The sequence below is a fragment of the Fimicolochytrium jonesii genome (assembly GCF_025526975.1).
Source record: "Fimicolochytrium jonesii strain JEL569 chromosome Unknown EV422scaffold_41, whole genome shotgun sequence".
NCBI lineage: Eukaryota > Fungi > Chytridiomycota > Chytridiomycetes > Spizellomycetales > Powellomycetaceae > Fimicolochytrium > Fimicolochytrium jonesii.
The window spans coordinates 112,163-127,647 of NW_026515708.1; the positions used below are offsets into that span (position 1 = coordinate 112,163).

At 55.4% G+C, this 15,485-nt stretch overlaps 5 protein-coding genes across 5 annotated transcripts; 3 read left to right on the forward strand and 2 right to left on the reverse strand.

Annotated features, from left to right (window-relative positions):
- Window positions 1-1,772: 1,772 nt before the first annotated feature.
- EV422DRAFT_501666 (uncharacterized protein) lies at window positions 1,773-4,517 on the forward strand (the record flags this gene model as incomplete). Its single annotated transcript, XM_053068210.1, has 1 exon — window positions 1,773-4,517. One exon carries the CDS (start codon window positions 1,773-1,775, stop codon window positions 4,515-4,517), a length of 2,745 nt encoding a protein of 914 aa, XP_052921047.1.
- Window positions 4,518-4,787: 270 nt separating this feature from the next.
- EV422DRAFT_501703 (kinase-like domain-containing protein) lies at window positions 4,788-6,434 on the reverse strand (the record flags this gene model as incomplete). Its single annotated transcript, XM_053068213.1, has 6 exons — window positions 4,788-4,974; window positions 5,064-5,192; window positions 5,294-5,385; window positions 5,460-5,595; window positions 5,667-5,945; window positions 6,019-6,434. The coding sequence occupies 6 exons, from the start codon at window positions 6,432-6,434 to the stop codon at window positions 4,788-4,790; spliced, it is 1,239 nt and encodes a 412-aa protein (XP_052921048.1).
- A 479-nt stretch (window positions 6,435-6,913) lies between these two features.
- EV422DRAFT_547259 (uncharacterized protein) lies at window positions 6,914-9,801 on the forward strand. The gene is made up of 4 exons (XM_053071589.1): window positions 6,914-8,020; window positions 8,138-8,312; window positions 8,375-8,508; window positions 8,582-9,801. Exons 1-4 carry the CDS (start codon window positions 7,094-7,096, stop codon window positions 9,476-9,478), a joined length of 2,133 nt encoding a protein of 710 aa, XP_052921049.1. The 5' UTR covers window positions 6,914-7,093; the 3' UTR covers window positions 9,479-9,801.
- Window positions 9,802-11,416: 1,615 nt separating this feature from the next.
- On the forward strand, window positions 11,417-12,901 carry EV422DRAFT_332808 (Got1/Sft2-like family-domain-containing protein). The gene is made up of 7 exons (XM_053066365.1): window positions 11,417-11,623; window positions 11,806-11,854; window positions 11,925-11,962; window positions 12,037-12,153; window positions 12,304-12,384; window positions 12,468-12,538; window positions 12,644-12,901. Exons 1-7 carry the CDS (start codon window positions 11,567-11,569, stop codon window positions 12,699-12,701), a joined length of 471 nt encoding a protein of 156 aa, XP_052921050.1. The 5' UTR covers window positions 11,417-11,566; the 3' UTR covers window positions 12,702-12,901.
- Window positions 12,902-13,124: 223 nt separating this feature from the next.
- EV422DRAFT_332796 (Alpha/Beta hydrolase protein) lies at window positions 13,125-15,356 on the reverse strand. Its single transcript, XM_053066364.1, has 3 exons — window positions 14,457-15,356; window positions 13,659-14,375; window positions 13,125-13,575 (listed from the first exon to the last, which is right to left on the reverse strand). The coding sequence occupies exons 1-3, from the start codon at window positions 15,192-15,194 to the stop codon at window positions 13,471-13,473; spliced, it is 1,560 nt and encodes a 519-aa protein (XP_052921051.1). The 5' UTR covers window positions 15,195-15,356; the 3' UTR covers window positions 13,125-13,470.
- Window positions 15,357-15,485: the final 129 nt, after the last annotated feature.

The window sequence follows — 15,485 nt, forward strand, 5'->3', positions numbered from 1 at the left end:
ACAGCTCCCTCAGCAACATACCGTCGGTCATGTACTTGATCCGTGTCTTAGGACTCGTCACATCCTCGAATCGAATGGAGTATCCAACCTGCTCGCCCAGTTTCGTGCCCATCTCCTCCGACACGCGCTTCGCGATGGATATGGCGGCAACACGACGTGGTTGCGTGATTGCCACGATCCCTTTCTTCGTGATACCCGCATCGTGAAGGAACTGAGGGATCTGCGTGGTCTTGCCGGACCCGGTCTCTCCAACGATGATGATGGAACTGGCGTTCAGGATCTCGGAGGTTATTTGATCGCGGGCTTTGTAGATGGGGAGTTCTTCGCGGGCTTTGAGCAGCTCTTTGTGTTTGGCGGAGATCGGTTTCCGAGCGGGCAAGGAAAAGGAGGGTTCTGATCGTTGTGTCGGTCCAGGGTCTGCGAGCGGCTTTGATGTCGTTTGCTTCGTCTTCTTGCCCTTTCCATTGACAGAAGATGCTCCTTCGACTGCATCAGATGGCTTTTCCGGGTTTATTTGTTTTCTGCCATCCGTCTCCCCAGTGTTGCCCGTTCCACTTCCCTTCCCCTCCGCCACCTTTCGCCCCTTCCTGTTTTCCTTCGCCTTTTTCCCCTTCCCGACCCCATTGCTCTCTCCCGCTTCCCGTTTCCGCTTGACCGAAGCGACATTGCCTACAAGCTTCCTTTCCACGACCGTTCCAAAGTCGTGCTCTTCAATAAACTGAGAAGCTGCTGTATATTCCGCAGGACCTTCGTCGTCGTCGAGGGTAGGTACAGGCGGGACTATGTAGTCGCTAGAGTCGACGGGAGACGTCCCGTTGTCGGCATCCGGCTTTGCTGCTCCGTTCGCCTTTCCCCTTCCCTTTGCTTTTGCCGTCTTGTCGCCCATGGATGTTGGAGGTCTGGGGTGTTTCTTCCCAGTAACGGGACTCCAAGTCGCCGACGCGCCTTTCCGAACGGAGGCCTTTTTTTCCTTCTGGCCCTGCAACATTGGCGTGATCTTCGGCAGTTTGGGAACTGCCATCCACGGAGGAAGCACACTCACGCCAGCGCATACTTGAACATATACGGCTTTCGGCGCTTCACAACCATAGTCGGTAGTCGGTGGGCAACGGCTTAGAGCTCTATCGCTAGCGCGGGAAACAAACCTGTGGAGCTACAGCAGGGAGAGACCTCGGAAACTTTGCCGAAAGCAATCGAAACGGCCTGTCGCCATGCACAGAATCGCACGCCGTGGCCGGCTCGTCGCTCTGCGGTCTCTGTGTCGCTCTCCCGCACATACGGGGTCTATCGTACCTCTTGCCGCTTCGCTTCTCCCAACTTCGGCTCGTCATTCTTCACGTCGTGTACCTGCGAGGAGGTGCTTCCATAGCTCTTCTGGAGTGTCGCAAGTTACGGGACGGAGGCAGGAGCCAGCCGCGGCAGTGGAGCAGTCTCAACCAAGACCGTCTGAGGCAGAGAACGCCGAGCCTGGGATCGCTGAGATTGCAAACGCTGAGACTGCGAATGCTGGGGTTGCGAGTGCTGCAACTACGAGCGCTACGGCTGAGAAAATTGAGGGTGCGAATGCTGGGGCTGGGGAAGCGGAGACTGGCAAATCTGGCAACGCAGAGGCTGGGAACGCTGAGTCTGGGGAAGCTAAGGAGCCTACAAATTCCTCCTATACCGTCCCCGATCTGGCCGTAGGTGACTTTGTGGAGGTCCGGAGAGGCTCGTTCAAAGGTCAAGGAGTGATTTCTGCATTACCTGACAAAGGGGGTGGTCAGAATCAGTACATGACCATCCAGCAAAACGGGCATTCGATATATCATAGTGCAGCGGATGTTACTTTCCAAATACCGGGCTGGGGATACAGCAAGATCGTATCGGAGGAAATACCTAGTCATTTTGCGACGGCGGGAATGTCGCTCCAAGATCAGGAGCGCCTCACCAAAGCGAATCTGTCCCGTTTCATCATTGCGCATATTGATCGTTTCAAGGACGCTGCAGATGCCTATGCGTTTGAGAAAGCGCGCCAATTCAGTCGGGTCTACAATCATTTCGATGACAAGGGGGAGTCGACTGTGACGATCGATCAGGTTGCTCAGTTCGTGTTTTATGGACCGGAGGCAGTCGAGTCTCCGGACCAAACTCCAACTCCCGCTGAGCTGTACGCGACATACCAGTTTCTGCTGAAGACATCAGCGTTTTTCGAGCCTTCGAAAGGTCCCAGCATGAGGAAAGGGCGATCCTTCACTCTGAGATTACGAAATGAGGTGGATGACATCAGGTGGATTTGGAAACAGCTTCGCGCTGAGAATGCCGCAATTCACCGCAAGGAGTCCTCTCCCCTGAACGAGTTTATTGAGAAGTGTCAGACATTGGTACACTGGCACCGCGACTCCGCACGGTTTGGATCGGGCAAAGAAGACACACCCGCTCCTGAAGTGAACTTCACCGACTCTGATCGAGTCTTCATCTCATCGTTACGAAAAGCGGCAACCCACTACGATATCCTTGGCAACCCGCACGTTCAAATTGCCTCGAATCTGATCAGGAGGCTGCACCCTCTGTATACTCTCCGCTATGGAAAGAATGCAAGTGGGGCAGAACGTCAAGCCGCGCAATTGCTCAAAGAGATCGGGGCTTTGACGCCTTGGGAAAACACATCGATGTACCGCCCGGGCGAACGGTCCCGCATACGGACGTTGGAGGGTCATGGGATGAGCGCCTGGGCGGACGATGTGGCAGCGGAGGCGCAGGAATTGGGCAAAGACCTGATCAAGTCACCCGAGTTCATCTTTAACGAGCAAGGAAAGGTTGTCAAACCCGAGACGACGGCGGAGGAGAGTGTCAAGGAGACACCGCACGTCCCGAAGCAATCTCTGCTAGAACTTGTCAAGTCGATGATCATCCATCCGGCCGGGCAAGATGAGCTGAACTTCTACGCAACCGATCCCTGCGCGGAAATCCGCCGCGATTTTGGAGACCTGCCCGTGTTCGTCATCGACGACCCTACCGCCCACGAACTGGATGACGGCATGTCCGTGGAGAAGACTGCTGACGGTGACTTATGGGTCCATGTGCACATAGCGGACCCGACTGCCTACATCCCGCCAACCCATCCGCTATCGCTGACCGCTCAATTACGCGGAAACAGTGTCTATCTGCCTGAAAGGCATTATCCGATGATGCCAGATTTCACGAGTAACGAGCGGTTCAATCTTGGCAAATCGCAGTGCGCCATGACCTTCAGTGCGCGGATCGGCGAAGACGGCGAGTTCCTGGATTTCGACGTGAAGCCCAGTATCGTCCGAAACGTGAAGATCCTCTACTATGACGACGTCGATGAGGTTTTAGATTGGACTGATATTTACGGGGTCAGAGAGCCTGCTATGAAGCCATCACCTTGGACGAGGCAGCTTTTGGAAGCCAAGGATGCGAAGCCGGGATTCCGCGGCGACACTGCTCCTGGATTAGATACCGAGGGCGTCGAACTACTGCGGTCCTTGCAGAACGTCATGAAGCGCGCGGCAAGGGAGCGCACACTCAACGGCGGGTTCTACAATGACCAATGCGACCTCACCGTCAAGGTCAAACCGTACCCACAGCCCTTCACACCCGTCACCCCCGAGAAGCCCTTCTTCCCATCCCGCGAATCCTTCCCCACCATCACGCTGAAACCCGACGCTCCTGGAATCCTCAGCCCAGCGCACATGATGGTTGCCGAATGCATGATTATGGCCGGCCGCGTCGCCGCCAAATGGTGCACCGAGCACAACGTCCCCGGCATCTACCGCGGACAAATGAGCATTATCGAGCACGGGCACAAGCTGGGCCGGAAGGAAGAAGCGACCCTCCTCATGAAGAACGCGTACGCAGCGATCGACAAACCCTCGGGAGTCATGCCGTTCATGGCGTACATGAACTTGGTCCCACTCATGCCCCCCGCCGCCGTCTCCGCCACCCCGATCCCGCATCTCAGCATGGGCATCGGAAACAACACCGGGTACATGAAAGTCACCTCCCCGCTCCGCAGGTACAAGGACATGGTCGCCCACTGGAACATGAAAGCCAGCATGCTCGGCCAACCGTACCCCTTCGGCCCCGAAGCCGTCGCGGAAATCGCCACCCGCCTCCGCGAGCTCGAACGCCGCACATCGGCCCTCAACAACCGTTCCAACCAACACTGGTCCTACGAATGGCTCCGCCGGAAAGAAGTCCTTGTCCGTAATGGTCAAGCGCCTGCGGATGTCGTGGGCAACTGGGACATGCCGTACGTCGACATGCGCGAGACGGTCAATTACCAGGAGGACTCGACGCTCCGTGAGAAGGGGCCCGTGTACAAGGCGTTTGTAACAAGCCTCTCGCCGGATAAGAAGGCGCTGTGGACTGTGTTGACTGAGCTGGGCGGGATGCGCGCGCGGGTCGAAGTTGGGTGGGAAGAGAAGGAGACGGATGCGCTAGTGGGGCAGGTGATTGATGTTAGGCTGCATAAGGTGGATTCGTGGAAGGGGGTGATACTCATGAAAAAAGTGTAAGAAGGTTTTGTTGTTGGTAGATAGAACGGCGTCAGTAGTTCAGATTTTCAAAGGAGTGTGTATCGACATGTGCGTATTTGATTAGGGGCGCTTGTACTATATATAGATATAGCCCGCCAGCTGCTGCTTGTTGGAATCATACCTCACGGCTCTCTCCTATGGCGTACCTAGAGCAACCGCTCATATCTAGTCTTCTCTACACAGTCATCCACCCACTATCTATATCGTTGTGACAACAACGTCTTTCACAATGCACCCAACCAGCAGCATTCATATCCGCAGCCTAAATCCACCGGTGCTTTCGACACCCGCGACATCAAACAACCCCGGCCCGTCGTCCTCCCCGTGCGCCGCTTTGGGCGCCGACGGCGTCGTTTCGTACACTTTGCGTTTTTCGCCGGCGTTTTTGGAGGGGAAGGTTGGGAAGAGGGAGGGGTCTTTTGGGAGGGGTGGTTCACTGATAACAAAGAAGTGAGTGTCAGAAGTGAATGTCAGAACTGAATTCGCGGACGACGGAATCTGGGAGTTGGCGGATTTGACACTCACGTGAAATAGGGATGCCGTAACGCCTCATCAGCCGTAATCCTCTTCTCAGGATCATAACACAGCAGCCTATTCATGAGATTTAGGCCGTTTTCCGTCAGGTACGGGAACCTGCTTCTCAGGTTGTTATGTCTGTCTTTGCAAGAAGGTGATAGAGATCCTGTGAGCAACACCATAATACCTTTGATGGTGGGTTGAAGAATGTCGTTTGGACAGGGATGTTTGCCACCTACGGTTGAGTTACGAAGTTGAAGGTTTTGAGGCCAGGGAGTTTTGCCATTCCTGGCCAGTTTCGTTCTGTTGGCGTTCCCAGGAGCTGAAATATCTGATCGTGGAAGTTGGGTTATGTTGAGACTCTCTCTCTTGAAGGCACCGGACGTTCACTCGCACTCCCCATACCCTTTTCAGTTGATCGAACTCCCCTCGACCTGCTAATAACGGCTCCTTATTTACCAGCTCTCCAAAAATACAGCCTATCGACCACATGTCGATCGCTGTTGAGTACTCCTTCGCTCCAAGGAGTAGTTCGGGGGCTCTAAGAAACGGATGGTGTGAGCGAAAGGGATTCTTCAACGCGCGGCCACTCCGAAAACTTGGCGAATGTACCTGTACCACAGGGTAACCACGAGCTGTGTCATATGCCCCAACGGGCTTCCAAACCGTCTGGCGAGTCCAAAGTCAGCGACTTTCATCTGCCCGGCGTTATTCATCAGCAAATTGGACGTTTTGAGGTCCCGATGGACGATCCAGTTTTGGTGTAGGCAGGCGACGGCAGAGATGAGTTGCAGCATGAGTGTCTTCGTTTCGGATTGGAGGAATGGGGACGACATTGTGCCCATGAGGGACTTCAGGTCGTGTTCGACAAACTCCATTACGATGAAGATGCTATCGGAGCAACGATAGCGTGAGCTGTTGATCCCGGTATTGCACACACGACATGGGAACTGCATTAACGTACCCCTTCATACTGGGCGTGACCACAATCTCCTTCACATTGACGATATTCGGATGTTTAGCCAGTAGCAGCGTATGTATCTCCCGTAGCGAAGTTACGGGAAATCCATTCTTTTCATTCTCCAGCTTGAGCTTCTTCAGGGCGACGATTTCCCCTGTTTGTTTATCTCTCGCTCTATACACCACTCCGTACGCTCCTTCCTCGATCCTATTTAGCTTTTCGTAGTTGTCAACGTGCCGACAGCTGGTGAGAGGCGGCCCCGTGAGAAAGGTCTTTGGCTGTGCACGCTGTGATTGCCGTGGCGGACTGGAAGCGACGGGTTCAGGTATTGGTGGCTGGTGATCTCCATCTCCATCTTCCAGGGCGTTGTCCGTATGCACTGCTTGACCTCGCGATGATTCGTCTTGCAATATGTCCATAGGAGTAGCACCGTTCGGGTCTAGCACCGGAGTGTCATCTCTCGATGACAGCTCTATCACCCTCGGTGCACCTCCTGCATTCGGTGTATTGCTCTGGCTTTCTGAGCGAGATAATGCCTCGCTACCCTTCTTCCTGCTGCTTTCCTTCCGCGCCTTCTTCCGCGCCGACCCTCCAGCGCCCTCGCCTTCATCCTCATCCTCCGAGTCCCACTTTGACTTTGGTTTCAGGAAGGTTGCCTTTGAAGGTGTCGTTGCAGGAGAGGACTCTTCGTAGGCAGCTCTCGACCGCTTGCCGGGTGACGACGCAGCCAAGTCCGCCATGGTGCTGACAGACACCTCGAGCGGTATGTGATAGTGAAGTACAGCGAAGTTTGCAGGGGCCGGTGGGAAACGAAGCGTTCTCTGCAGAGTCTTTCGCGTTGAAATCACACGGGAACATCCAGTCACCTTCCCAAAAGTCCAAAAGCCCAAAGCGCGCGGGCGTCTCTTTCCCTCCCCACAGATTGCACAGCTTCGAATCCTGGGATATCGCACCGGCATTTCCCTCCCTTCTTGTCCGCTTCGACGCACAGCACATAGTACGTATATAACCGCTTTGCAGTGAAAGCACTGCTTCTGACCGTCTCTATATTGGCCGTCTGCGCTCAATTTCCGCGATCATGACCGACTGGGGGGCCTTTACTGTGGTTCAGCTAAAGGAGGAGCTGAAGAAACGCGATCTCCCCACAAAAGGGTTGAAAATCGACCTTGTTGGGCGCATGACGCAGTGGGAACAGGACCAGGGAACCGCTCAACAGGAAAAGGCTGGAGGTGCTGCTGCTGGTGTCGAAGAAACTGAAGAGCAGGAAGACGTGCCTGCACTCCCCGTGGGAGAGCCACCTGAGCAGGATGCTACTCGCAAGGCTCCATCTCGCAGGGGTGCGGCTGGAAAGAAAGCAGCGGAGAAGGCTAAAAAGTTGGAAGAAGAGAACACACCCGCACCAGAGGAAAAGAATTCTGACGTAGAGGCGGCCCCCCAAGCGAATATCGAAGAGCCTGCCCCACCGAAGAACGACGGGCGGTCAAAGCAAGGAAAGAGGAAAGCGCTCGAGGTAGAGGAGGATGGCACTGAAGAACAAGCTGCCACTTCCAGCGTTGCCGCCAAGAAGGCAAAGTTGGATCCAACGCCGGTGGAACAGGAGCTTGAAGAGAAGCGTGACGAGGCGCCAAAGCCGAATGGCAGCTCGAAGGTCACGTCCGCGGCGAACGCCAAAACCAGTGAGCCACGGGCATCGCCCGTGAAGTCTGCAGTCAAAGAAACGGAAAGAGTCGCGTCGCCAGAGGAGAACGCACCTCAGTCTTCTACTGTAGAGTCCCAGCCGGGCGCAACAACCGGTGAAACGTCTGCCTCGCCCGTGAAGGCTGCAGTAAAAGCCAAGGAAACAAATGCCTTGCCGAAGAAAAGCATACCCCAGTCTTCCAGCTTGGACCCACAGCCGAGCGCGAAAAACAGTGAGCAGCCAGCATCGCCCGTGAAGGCTCCGGTCAAAGCCACGGAAACAACTGCCTCGCCGAAGAAAAGCACACCTCAGTTTTCCGGCGTGGACCCACAGCCGAGCGCGCAAAACAGTGAGCAGCCAGCATCGCCCGTGCATGAAACCGCCAAAGCCTCCGAAACCACCACCTCGCCGACGAAGAGCTCACATCAGTCTTCCAGCGTTGAGTCTCAACCGAGCAAAGGGAAATCCTCTGTTCCGAAGGAGGTGTCAACCCGGGCAGAAGCGGCTCCCGCGGAAAAGAAGCCAGCGTCGCCGACCAAGTCACATGTCAAATCCCAACCCGTTGCGGAAACATCCTCGAGCAATGAAAAGCCTAATGGCGCCGAGATTCACAACGAAAGTAAGAGCCCCTTCGATTTCGTGCGCGCATGTCACTCGGTATTAATCGATCCGGTTTTCCAGATGGTGGCAGCACTCTTTTGATCCGCAATTTCAAAAGGCCTTTGACTCTCCAGCAAGTGAACGATCTGCTGGCGGAGTCTGGAGACGTTGAACAGTTTTGGATGGATAAGATCAAATCACATTGCTATGTTACTGTACGTGTCTTGCATCCTGTTGGTTTGCAAGAGAGTGAAACACTAAGATACTAACGTCCCTCCCTTCAATCAGTTCAAGACAGCGAGCCAAGCTGAGGCAGCTGCCGCGCAATGCAACGGTTTGCAGTTTCCACCTATCACAGGGCAAGCACTCGCTTGCGAGTTTGTCTCCCGTTCCGACGCCGATGAAGCCATCAAACGGACCGAAGCAGAACAGGCACGGCGTACATCAAGCCTAAGCCTGTTTCCCGACTCCCGCTACGGCTCCCGATCATCGTTCTCGTCTGTCAACTCGACTCCGATTACGGGACCGCACTCTGCATCCCCCACACTATCATTCCTACCCCCAGTCCCCGTTATTGACCCAGAGTACAAGCCGCCACCGCTTCCTGAGGATGCTCGTCCCAACGATTCAAACTTTCGGAAGACAACTGCAGATCCGGTTATCTACTACAGACCGCTGACGGAAGAAGAAGTTGAAGCACGTCGCAGCGTTCCGAAGCCCGTGAAACCGGCAGCGGCTCGACCTCCCTTCCCACCACGTAACAATAACTTCCAACCCCCGATCCCAATCGACCGCCGCCGCGACTTCCCCAACGACCGCTTCCCTCGCAGAGGCGACGATACCCGAGACGGCTTCCCAAACTCCGACCGCCGTCCCCGCGACTTCCGCTCCAACCCGCGCGACAGTCCAGCATTCATCCCCAACCGCTTCAGAAATACCTACGCACCAAGCGGCAGGATCAGGTCCCCCGACAACTGGAGACCCTCCGCCCCTTCATCATCCGCCCGCCGCAGTAGCAGGAGTCCCGACTACGACCGCGGAAAAGGGTATGGCAGAAACTGGGACAGAAGCCGAAGCCGAAGTCGTAGCAGGAGTCCTGTACGAGGCGGCGCGAGGAGCGATACGTACCGTGGGGGACGGGACAGGGGTGGTGATCATTATAGGGGGGGAGGGAGCAGGCATTGATGCGGACGTCGTGAGCGGAAGGAAAATGTATATTTGATGGACACAATTCGTTTTCTGGTGCGCTTCGCGTTTTCGTTTTCGGCCGTACCCTGTGTCTCCCTGCGTTCTACATGTTTTCTTTACTCCCCGCCGCATATTTCCCCAGTACTTTAGGCGATCAACGTTCAGCTTGCTGCCCTAGTCCCTTGGTGTCGTTTTTTTTTTTGTTTCGAATCGTGACATACGTAGTTTGATGCAAACTCCATTGCAAGCCCGAAATGAACCCACGGTTCCCCTTCCCCGCCTGCCGTTGCCGTCAAATCCCTTAAGAGATTGCCAGTGACTCACCATCTGACGCGTTATGTCAAAGACGCGTCCATAAGACATCGTTAATTGGATTCTGACATTTGACAAGGGGTTCATCCTGAATCATCCAAGGGCCCTCGAAAACAGGGCAGGGGACCGTTATCATCCTTGATTAAACCGTCTTAATTGAGCGGTGTTGGCAAAAGTCGTAAGGGATTGTGGAGGTGATATGCATGTGTCCGTGCCTGAGACGCAGGCGGGCAGGGCCTGAATTTGAACCTAATCAAGAAACGGCCGTCAATGACCATGCCTTTCCCTGGCAGGGCGGGGCCTCCTGCCCCGGGCCAGTGGCAGATGCTTTATTGCGGAGGGCATGTCAAACCCCCCCAATTGCCAGATTGCTGTGCATCGGCCGTCGGGTATAAGTAAGACCGCCCTGCCCGGCACTTCCCTCACTTCATTCCCTCATCCGCAAAACAGATTCCCACACGGTCAACCCGCATACGCTTCTCCCCTACGCCGTTTACAGCCACCAGGCAACCACCGCCGAGCACCTTTCTCAATTCGAGAACTTGGATCGGCGCTGGGGCCTGAACTGTAAACAACGAAGGGGTGGGGTATGAGGTGGTCGTCGTCGTCGTGGTCGTTGTCGGAGTTTACGGGCATTAGTGTGTTCACACTCGACTTCTCGCCTTCGCCGTTTACAGCCACCAGGCAACCACCGCCTGCCGCACTCATTCTCCTTTTTGGAGATTGGAACGAGGCGCTGGGGCCTGAACTGTAAACAACGTGTGGGGGGGGGGGTTTGATGTGTATCGGCGATGAGAACATTCGGGTATGTGGAGACTTTACGTCGTCGCCGTTTACAGCCACCAGGCAACCACCGCTGAGGATTCAAAACGGTTCCCGATTGGGGGCTGGTGCACTCGGCGCTGGGGCCTGAACTGTAAACAACGGATATGGGTCCGTCTTCCTGCCATTTGGATTTGTACATGGCCCCCGGGGTCACTTTTTGGGGGAGTCTCTCTCTTTTCGCCGTTTACAGCCTCCAGGCAACCACCGCTGGCGACTTGGGTCATCCGAGTTGGGGATCGTGGGTCAGCGCTGGGGCCTGAACTGTAAACAACGAGCTAGAGACATCCATTCTCCCTGCATCCTTTCAATGCGTACGAAAGCCATGCATGTGCGATCTCGCCATGGGTGTTGCGCAGCTGTTTTCGACGCGGTGAGGTAGGGAAAGGCACACTCCGACACTTTATTTAAGCAGGTTGAGACATGCACAAGGTCGTGTGTGACACAACCTGAGAGATCAACTTTCAGCGTTGACGGAGCTGGTGAAGCCATACATATGCTATTGGATGGAGTTCTTGGCAATTCCAACGTGCTGGGGAATAGCCGAGTGATGCGTATCTGTTCGATTGCATCAAGTCCGGCGGGAGACGGAAGCGGGAGTTGCGGCGTCCTCGTCCGTCCTGTGCACTCTGCATGCATGAACTTGCCATGAATTTGAAGCAAGAGGATGGACCTTCTGTGTTGCGAGGAAGTGGTAGGGGGGTGGAACTGCCAATCCTGACCCTAACCCTAACCTAGGGCTTGAGCATCCCGAATTCGAACGAGTCCCGCCCTCGTGTGAGCCGTCAAAGCAACAACCCATTGAACGGCCACCTCCGAGGGAGGCGCTGCGGCTTGGCTTTCTCCTTCTTGTGAACTTCCAAAAGCTCTGACAATCCCATCCCGCATCTCGCACCCACACAACTGTGCAGCACTCACCTCTAATCCTCCAACCCATCACCAACCGACGCAATGGCTATCGGCGACTACCTCTCAGGCGCCGCCGCCACAGGCTCCTCCATGGACCCCGTAAGTCATCCCATCTTCACTTTGCCTCCCCATCCCCACTCCCGGCCCGTCATCCCGTCCGCGGACATTGGGAGCAGACCACGACAGCGGCGGTGGACGCCTCATAGACCTCGCTAGAGCAGCTCACGCAAAAAGATCTCACCTCATCTCATCTCTATCTAAATGTGCGTGATGTGTCATAGATGTGCGGCGGCTTCGAATTATCACGAACCCAGCGGTTCTACGGTTTTGGTAAGCCCACCCACGTTCCCCTGCCTCCACCTCCACCTCCACCTCTCATCACCATCACCTCCGCGTACAGGAATATGTTTCGGTCTCGGGTTCCTCATCAGCGCCTTGGTACGCATGGACCAGACCCATCACACACTTTATGAAGCCCCCGGCACTCACGCTCTGAAAACGTGTTTTGGTAGTCGACGCTGTTGCTCTGGACAGGCAACATCGGCGGGTTCGCGGTGCTGTATACGGCGGGGAACGTGGTTTCGTTGGCTGGGACGGGGTTCTTGATTGGGTTTAAGAGTCAGATTAAGGTGAGGGTTGGATGAGGGCGAGTGCGGGGGGGGTTACTTGTGGTGGATGGACAGAAGTGTCTCATATGGTGGAGATGAATGAGGACGCGGAACGTGCGGAGGGTTGATGGTCGACAAAACTAACCCCACTTGTGTATGACGCTTTTACAGAAAATGTTCGACGCAAGCCGCCTAACAGCCAGCATCATCTTCCTCCTCTCCATGATCGCCACGCTGGTCGTTGCCTTCACCGTACGTCTTGGAATTTTTCGGCGCCGCCCCTCTCCTCCCTCCGACCCATCGCCCAAAAACTAACCCATGTTTTCTTTCCACAGCTCAAAAACGTGCTGGTGACAATCATATTCTGCTTCATCCAGTTCCTGGCGCTGCTCTGGTACTCGCTGAGGTAAGACCAAAAACCGCAACCGTTGCCCCCCCAACAACTCCCAGCCCCGCATTCTTCTCCTTTTCTGGGGTTTACGCTCATCTGCTGGTTTCGGGTGTGGTCCAGTTACATCCCGTTCGCACGCGATCTGGCGAGGAATATCTTTGGCGGGTTGCTCAAGTGAACACCCCACGACACAACTAGCAAACACACACACCATACCCCAAAAACCAACCATTCTGCTGTATCGCCAATGGCACATTCATACAACGCCCCATTCAACTACATACATCACATCAACATCCCCGCTCCCAAAAGGGCTGGCTTGCCTACCCCATCGCATGAACACTTCCACACCGCCCCCCCTCACGCGCTTCATGCCGACCCTCTTCATTTACCCCCCGTTGGTTTCGCGGTGGAGGAAGGCTGGGGCGATGTTACGACGCCGGTGGGGGTTTGCGACCGGAAGGAAGGCGCACACGAGGCGTGAGATAGCCAGACAGATTCGAACGGGGCGTCGGGATCCGGACCCGCGTTTTTGTGTACACGTTATGGAAACCACGACCATCGGGGAGGGGCGCTTTTACCCTTCCGTGGCGTGGAAATAGAGACTGGTCGTCGTGTTCGTGTATGCTGTTTCCAATGCGGAGTGAAGGAAGTGAAAGTGAGGAATCGGGCCCGGTGGTGAGATTAGAGTGCGGACGAGCCGGGGACCCGCATTGACGTTGCGAAAGCCCGGACAGAGCGCACAGGGGATACCCCCAAAACGCCAAGATTCTGACCAAAACAACGATTCAAAGCAACATACTTTTGCAAATTGAAACCTGGGGAAATTGGGGTATATATAAGCTCCATCTGCCTGCCTGCTACGAAAAAAAAAATATATTACAATCGAAAAAGGGGAGGGGGGTACGCTAACGATGGTGCGGTGGGTGGGGTGGGTGGGCTCCTTTTCAATCGCCATACTCCCAGATCTCACAATCCGTGCAATTCGTCTCGGCGATGCAGGGGGGTACCGTTTCCGCGTCTTGGAGGAAGAGGCGGATGACGTTGTTAATCTACCAGGGAGAAGAACCGGGGGGAGAGGGTTTGTTTAGCATCGTAAAGCCCCACATCCCCATGAAAAACTCGCAAGACTCACCTGGTGGTACCGGATATTCATCGCTGCTGAGGTGTTCGCTCTCGCGTCGGGGTCGGGGTCGGGGTCACGGCCGTCATCGAACGTGTTCCACCCGGCAGCAGCATCGTACCTCACCCCTCCGTCCCTGGCATACGGAAAGACCTGCGTGCCCCCGTTCTCCTCGTCCACCGCGTTCACCCAGTCACTGAATCCATTCATCGACAGACGCTTTTTCGCGCGCACGTCGTCCGGGTCATACACACACGATTTTCCCGCATGGCATTTCGTTTCCAGGGCGTACCCGCCAAACCAGCAACTAGACAGCGGGCCGTTGCAGGCGCCCATGAAGACCGGGTCGCCGAGGTTGCCGAAATGGTAGATGGGCAAGTCTGCGGGGAGGGGCTGTGACGCGGGTGGGAGGAGACCCAGCCGGCGAGCGAATGAGACCTCGCCGACGGCCTCGTAAGCGAAACAGGCGACGTTGTTGGTGAGGGCGACGAGGGAGGCTAGTGCGCCGCCGAGGGAGTGGCCAGCGACCCAGACGTTTTTGGCGTCTGGGTTGAGTTGTTTTGTGGCGAGGAAGATGTCTTGGGCGTAGTCGTAGTACGAGTCGTTGTAGTGGGCGGCGGCGTTGAGGCAGGTCGCGTTACAGGTTTTGTAGGCGGAGCCACAGCAGTCGCAGAGGGGCCACCAGGTCGGGCCGGCTTTGCCGCAGCAGCAGGAGAACATCATGTTGTCCTGTGGTAAGCGGGAGGAAGATATTAGTACAGGGTCACGATTCGTTGGTCAACGCTGTCCACAGAAAGTCGTAAAACCTACATTATACTTGTCCCTAGCGCTCGTGCCACCTCCCCCAATCCCAAATACCGACGCCGAGGTGCCCTTATACGCCAACACGATATTCCCCTGTCCATCCTTGTAGACATAACCCCGGACCCCATCGTCATCCCACCCGAACCCCTCCGTCACATTCCATTCGCCCATGTCCAGCCACCTCGACGAGTTTAGCGGCAGGTAGGTGTTGGATGTCATCAGCGCAAAGTTGAGGACGGTCAAGGGGTCCGTGTAGTTGGGCACGGTGATGTATTCGTCGGTTCCCGTGGGAGTAAGCCATAGGTTGTCGTCTCGGTCATTCTGCGACGAGAGCCAGTCTTTCATAGGCTTTTTCGGGCTCGATCTTTGCTGTTGTTGCCACGACGCAGACGTCGGTTTCCGTACGTTGACGCTACTCACGGTGTGGACGAACGACTGTCCTGTAAGAGCAGTGTGCGCAACGAGATCATCTTCCGTAGAAATATCCAGCCGCCTGAAGACCCTCGGATCTTCCTTCGACCCGCCGCGGTGGAAGATGTGAGCTAGTCGTAATTGGATATCATCTCCGCCGGGTAGTGGTTTAGCGGAGTTTTCCCATGAGGATGCAGGCGACTCTGATGTCAATGGTCGACCGGGGGGTCGTGCGGAGCTTATAACCACTGCGGCGAATAAGATGGCCACAAGTGTGGCGTAAAAGACGGCGACATAGACAAGTCGCCTGCTGACATTCCACAGGTATCGCATTGAAGTTGTTTCTGAGTTTTCACCGGCCCCAACGGCGCGGTCTTTCGAATGAAGTTCCCCGATGCTTGATGAGTTGTTGTTAAGCGCAAAAAGTTATGGACGGTCGGACTGTTTTGGGATGAACGTGGATTCGGAGTTGGAAAACGAGATTGCAGGTGTGTCAAGAATCGTAAAGATGGCGGAAGCGGAGCAGTGGATAGCGAATTGACGGACGACGGTAGGATGCGGGACCTCGTTATGATAGACCGATGGATATGAGGCTAGCAGAGACCGCTCGAGAACTTGGATAGA

Coding starts and splice junctions, on each gene's coding strand:
- EV422DRAFT_332796 (XM_053066364.1), bottom strand. CDS start 15,194: ATGCGATACCTGTGGAATGTCAGCAGGCGACTTGTCTATGTCGCCGTC. Junction 14,376..14,456: donor GCGCTAGGGACAAGTATAAT/GTAGGTTTTACG, acceptor CGCTTACCACAG/GACAACATGATGTTCTCCTG. Junction 13,576..13,658: donor TGAATATCCGGTACCACCAG/GTGAGTCTTGCG, acceptor TCTCCCTGGTAG/ATTAACAACGTCATCCGCCT.
- EV422DRAFT_547259 (XM_053071589.1), top strand. CDS start 7,094: ATGACCGACTGGGGGGCCTTTACTGTGGTTCAGCTAAAGGAGGAGCTG. Junction 8,313..8,374: donor CGCCGAGATTCACAACGAAA/GTAAGAGCCCCT, acceptor CCGGTTTTCCAG/ATGGTGGCAGCACTCTTTTG. Junction 8,509..8,581: donor AATCACATTGCTATGTTACT/GTACGTGTCTTG, acceptor CCCTTCAATCAG/TTCAAGACAGCGAGCCAAGC.
- EV422DRAFT_332808 (XM_053066365.1), top strand. CDS start 11,567: ATGGCTATCGGCGACTACCTCTCAGGCGCCGCCGCCACAGGCTCCTCC. Junction 12,385..12,467: donor CGCTGGTCGTTGCCTTCACC/GTACGTCTTGGA, acceptor TTCTTTCCACAG/CTCAAAAACGTGCTGGTGAC. Junction 12,539..12,643: donor CTGCTCTGGTACTCGCTGAG/GTAAGACCAAAA, acceptor GGTGTGGTCCAG/TTACATCCCGTTCGCACGCG.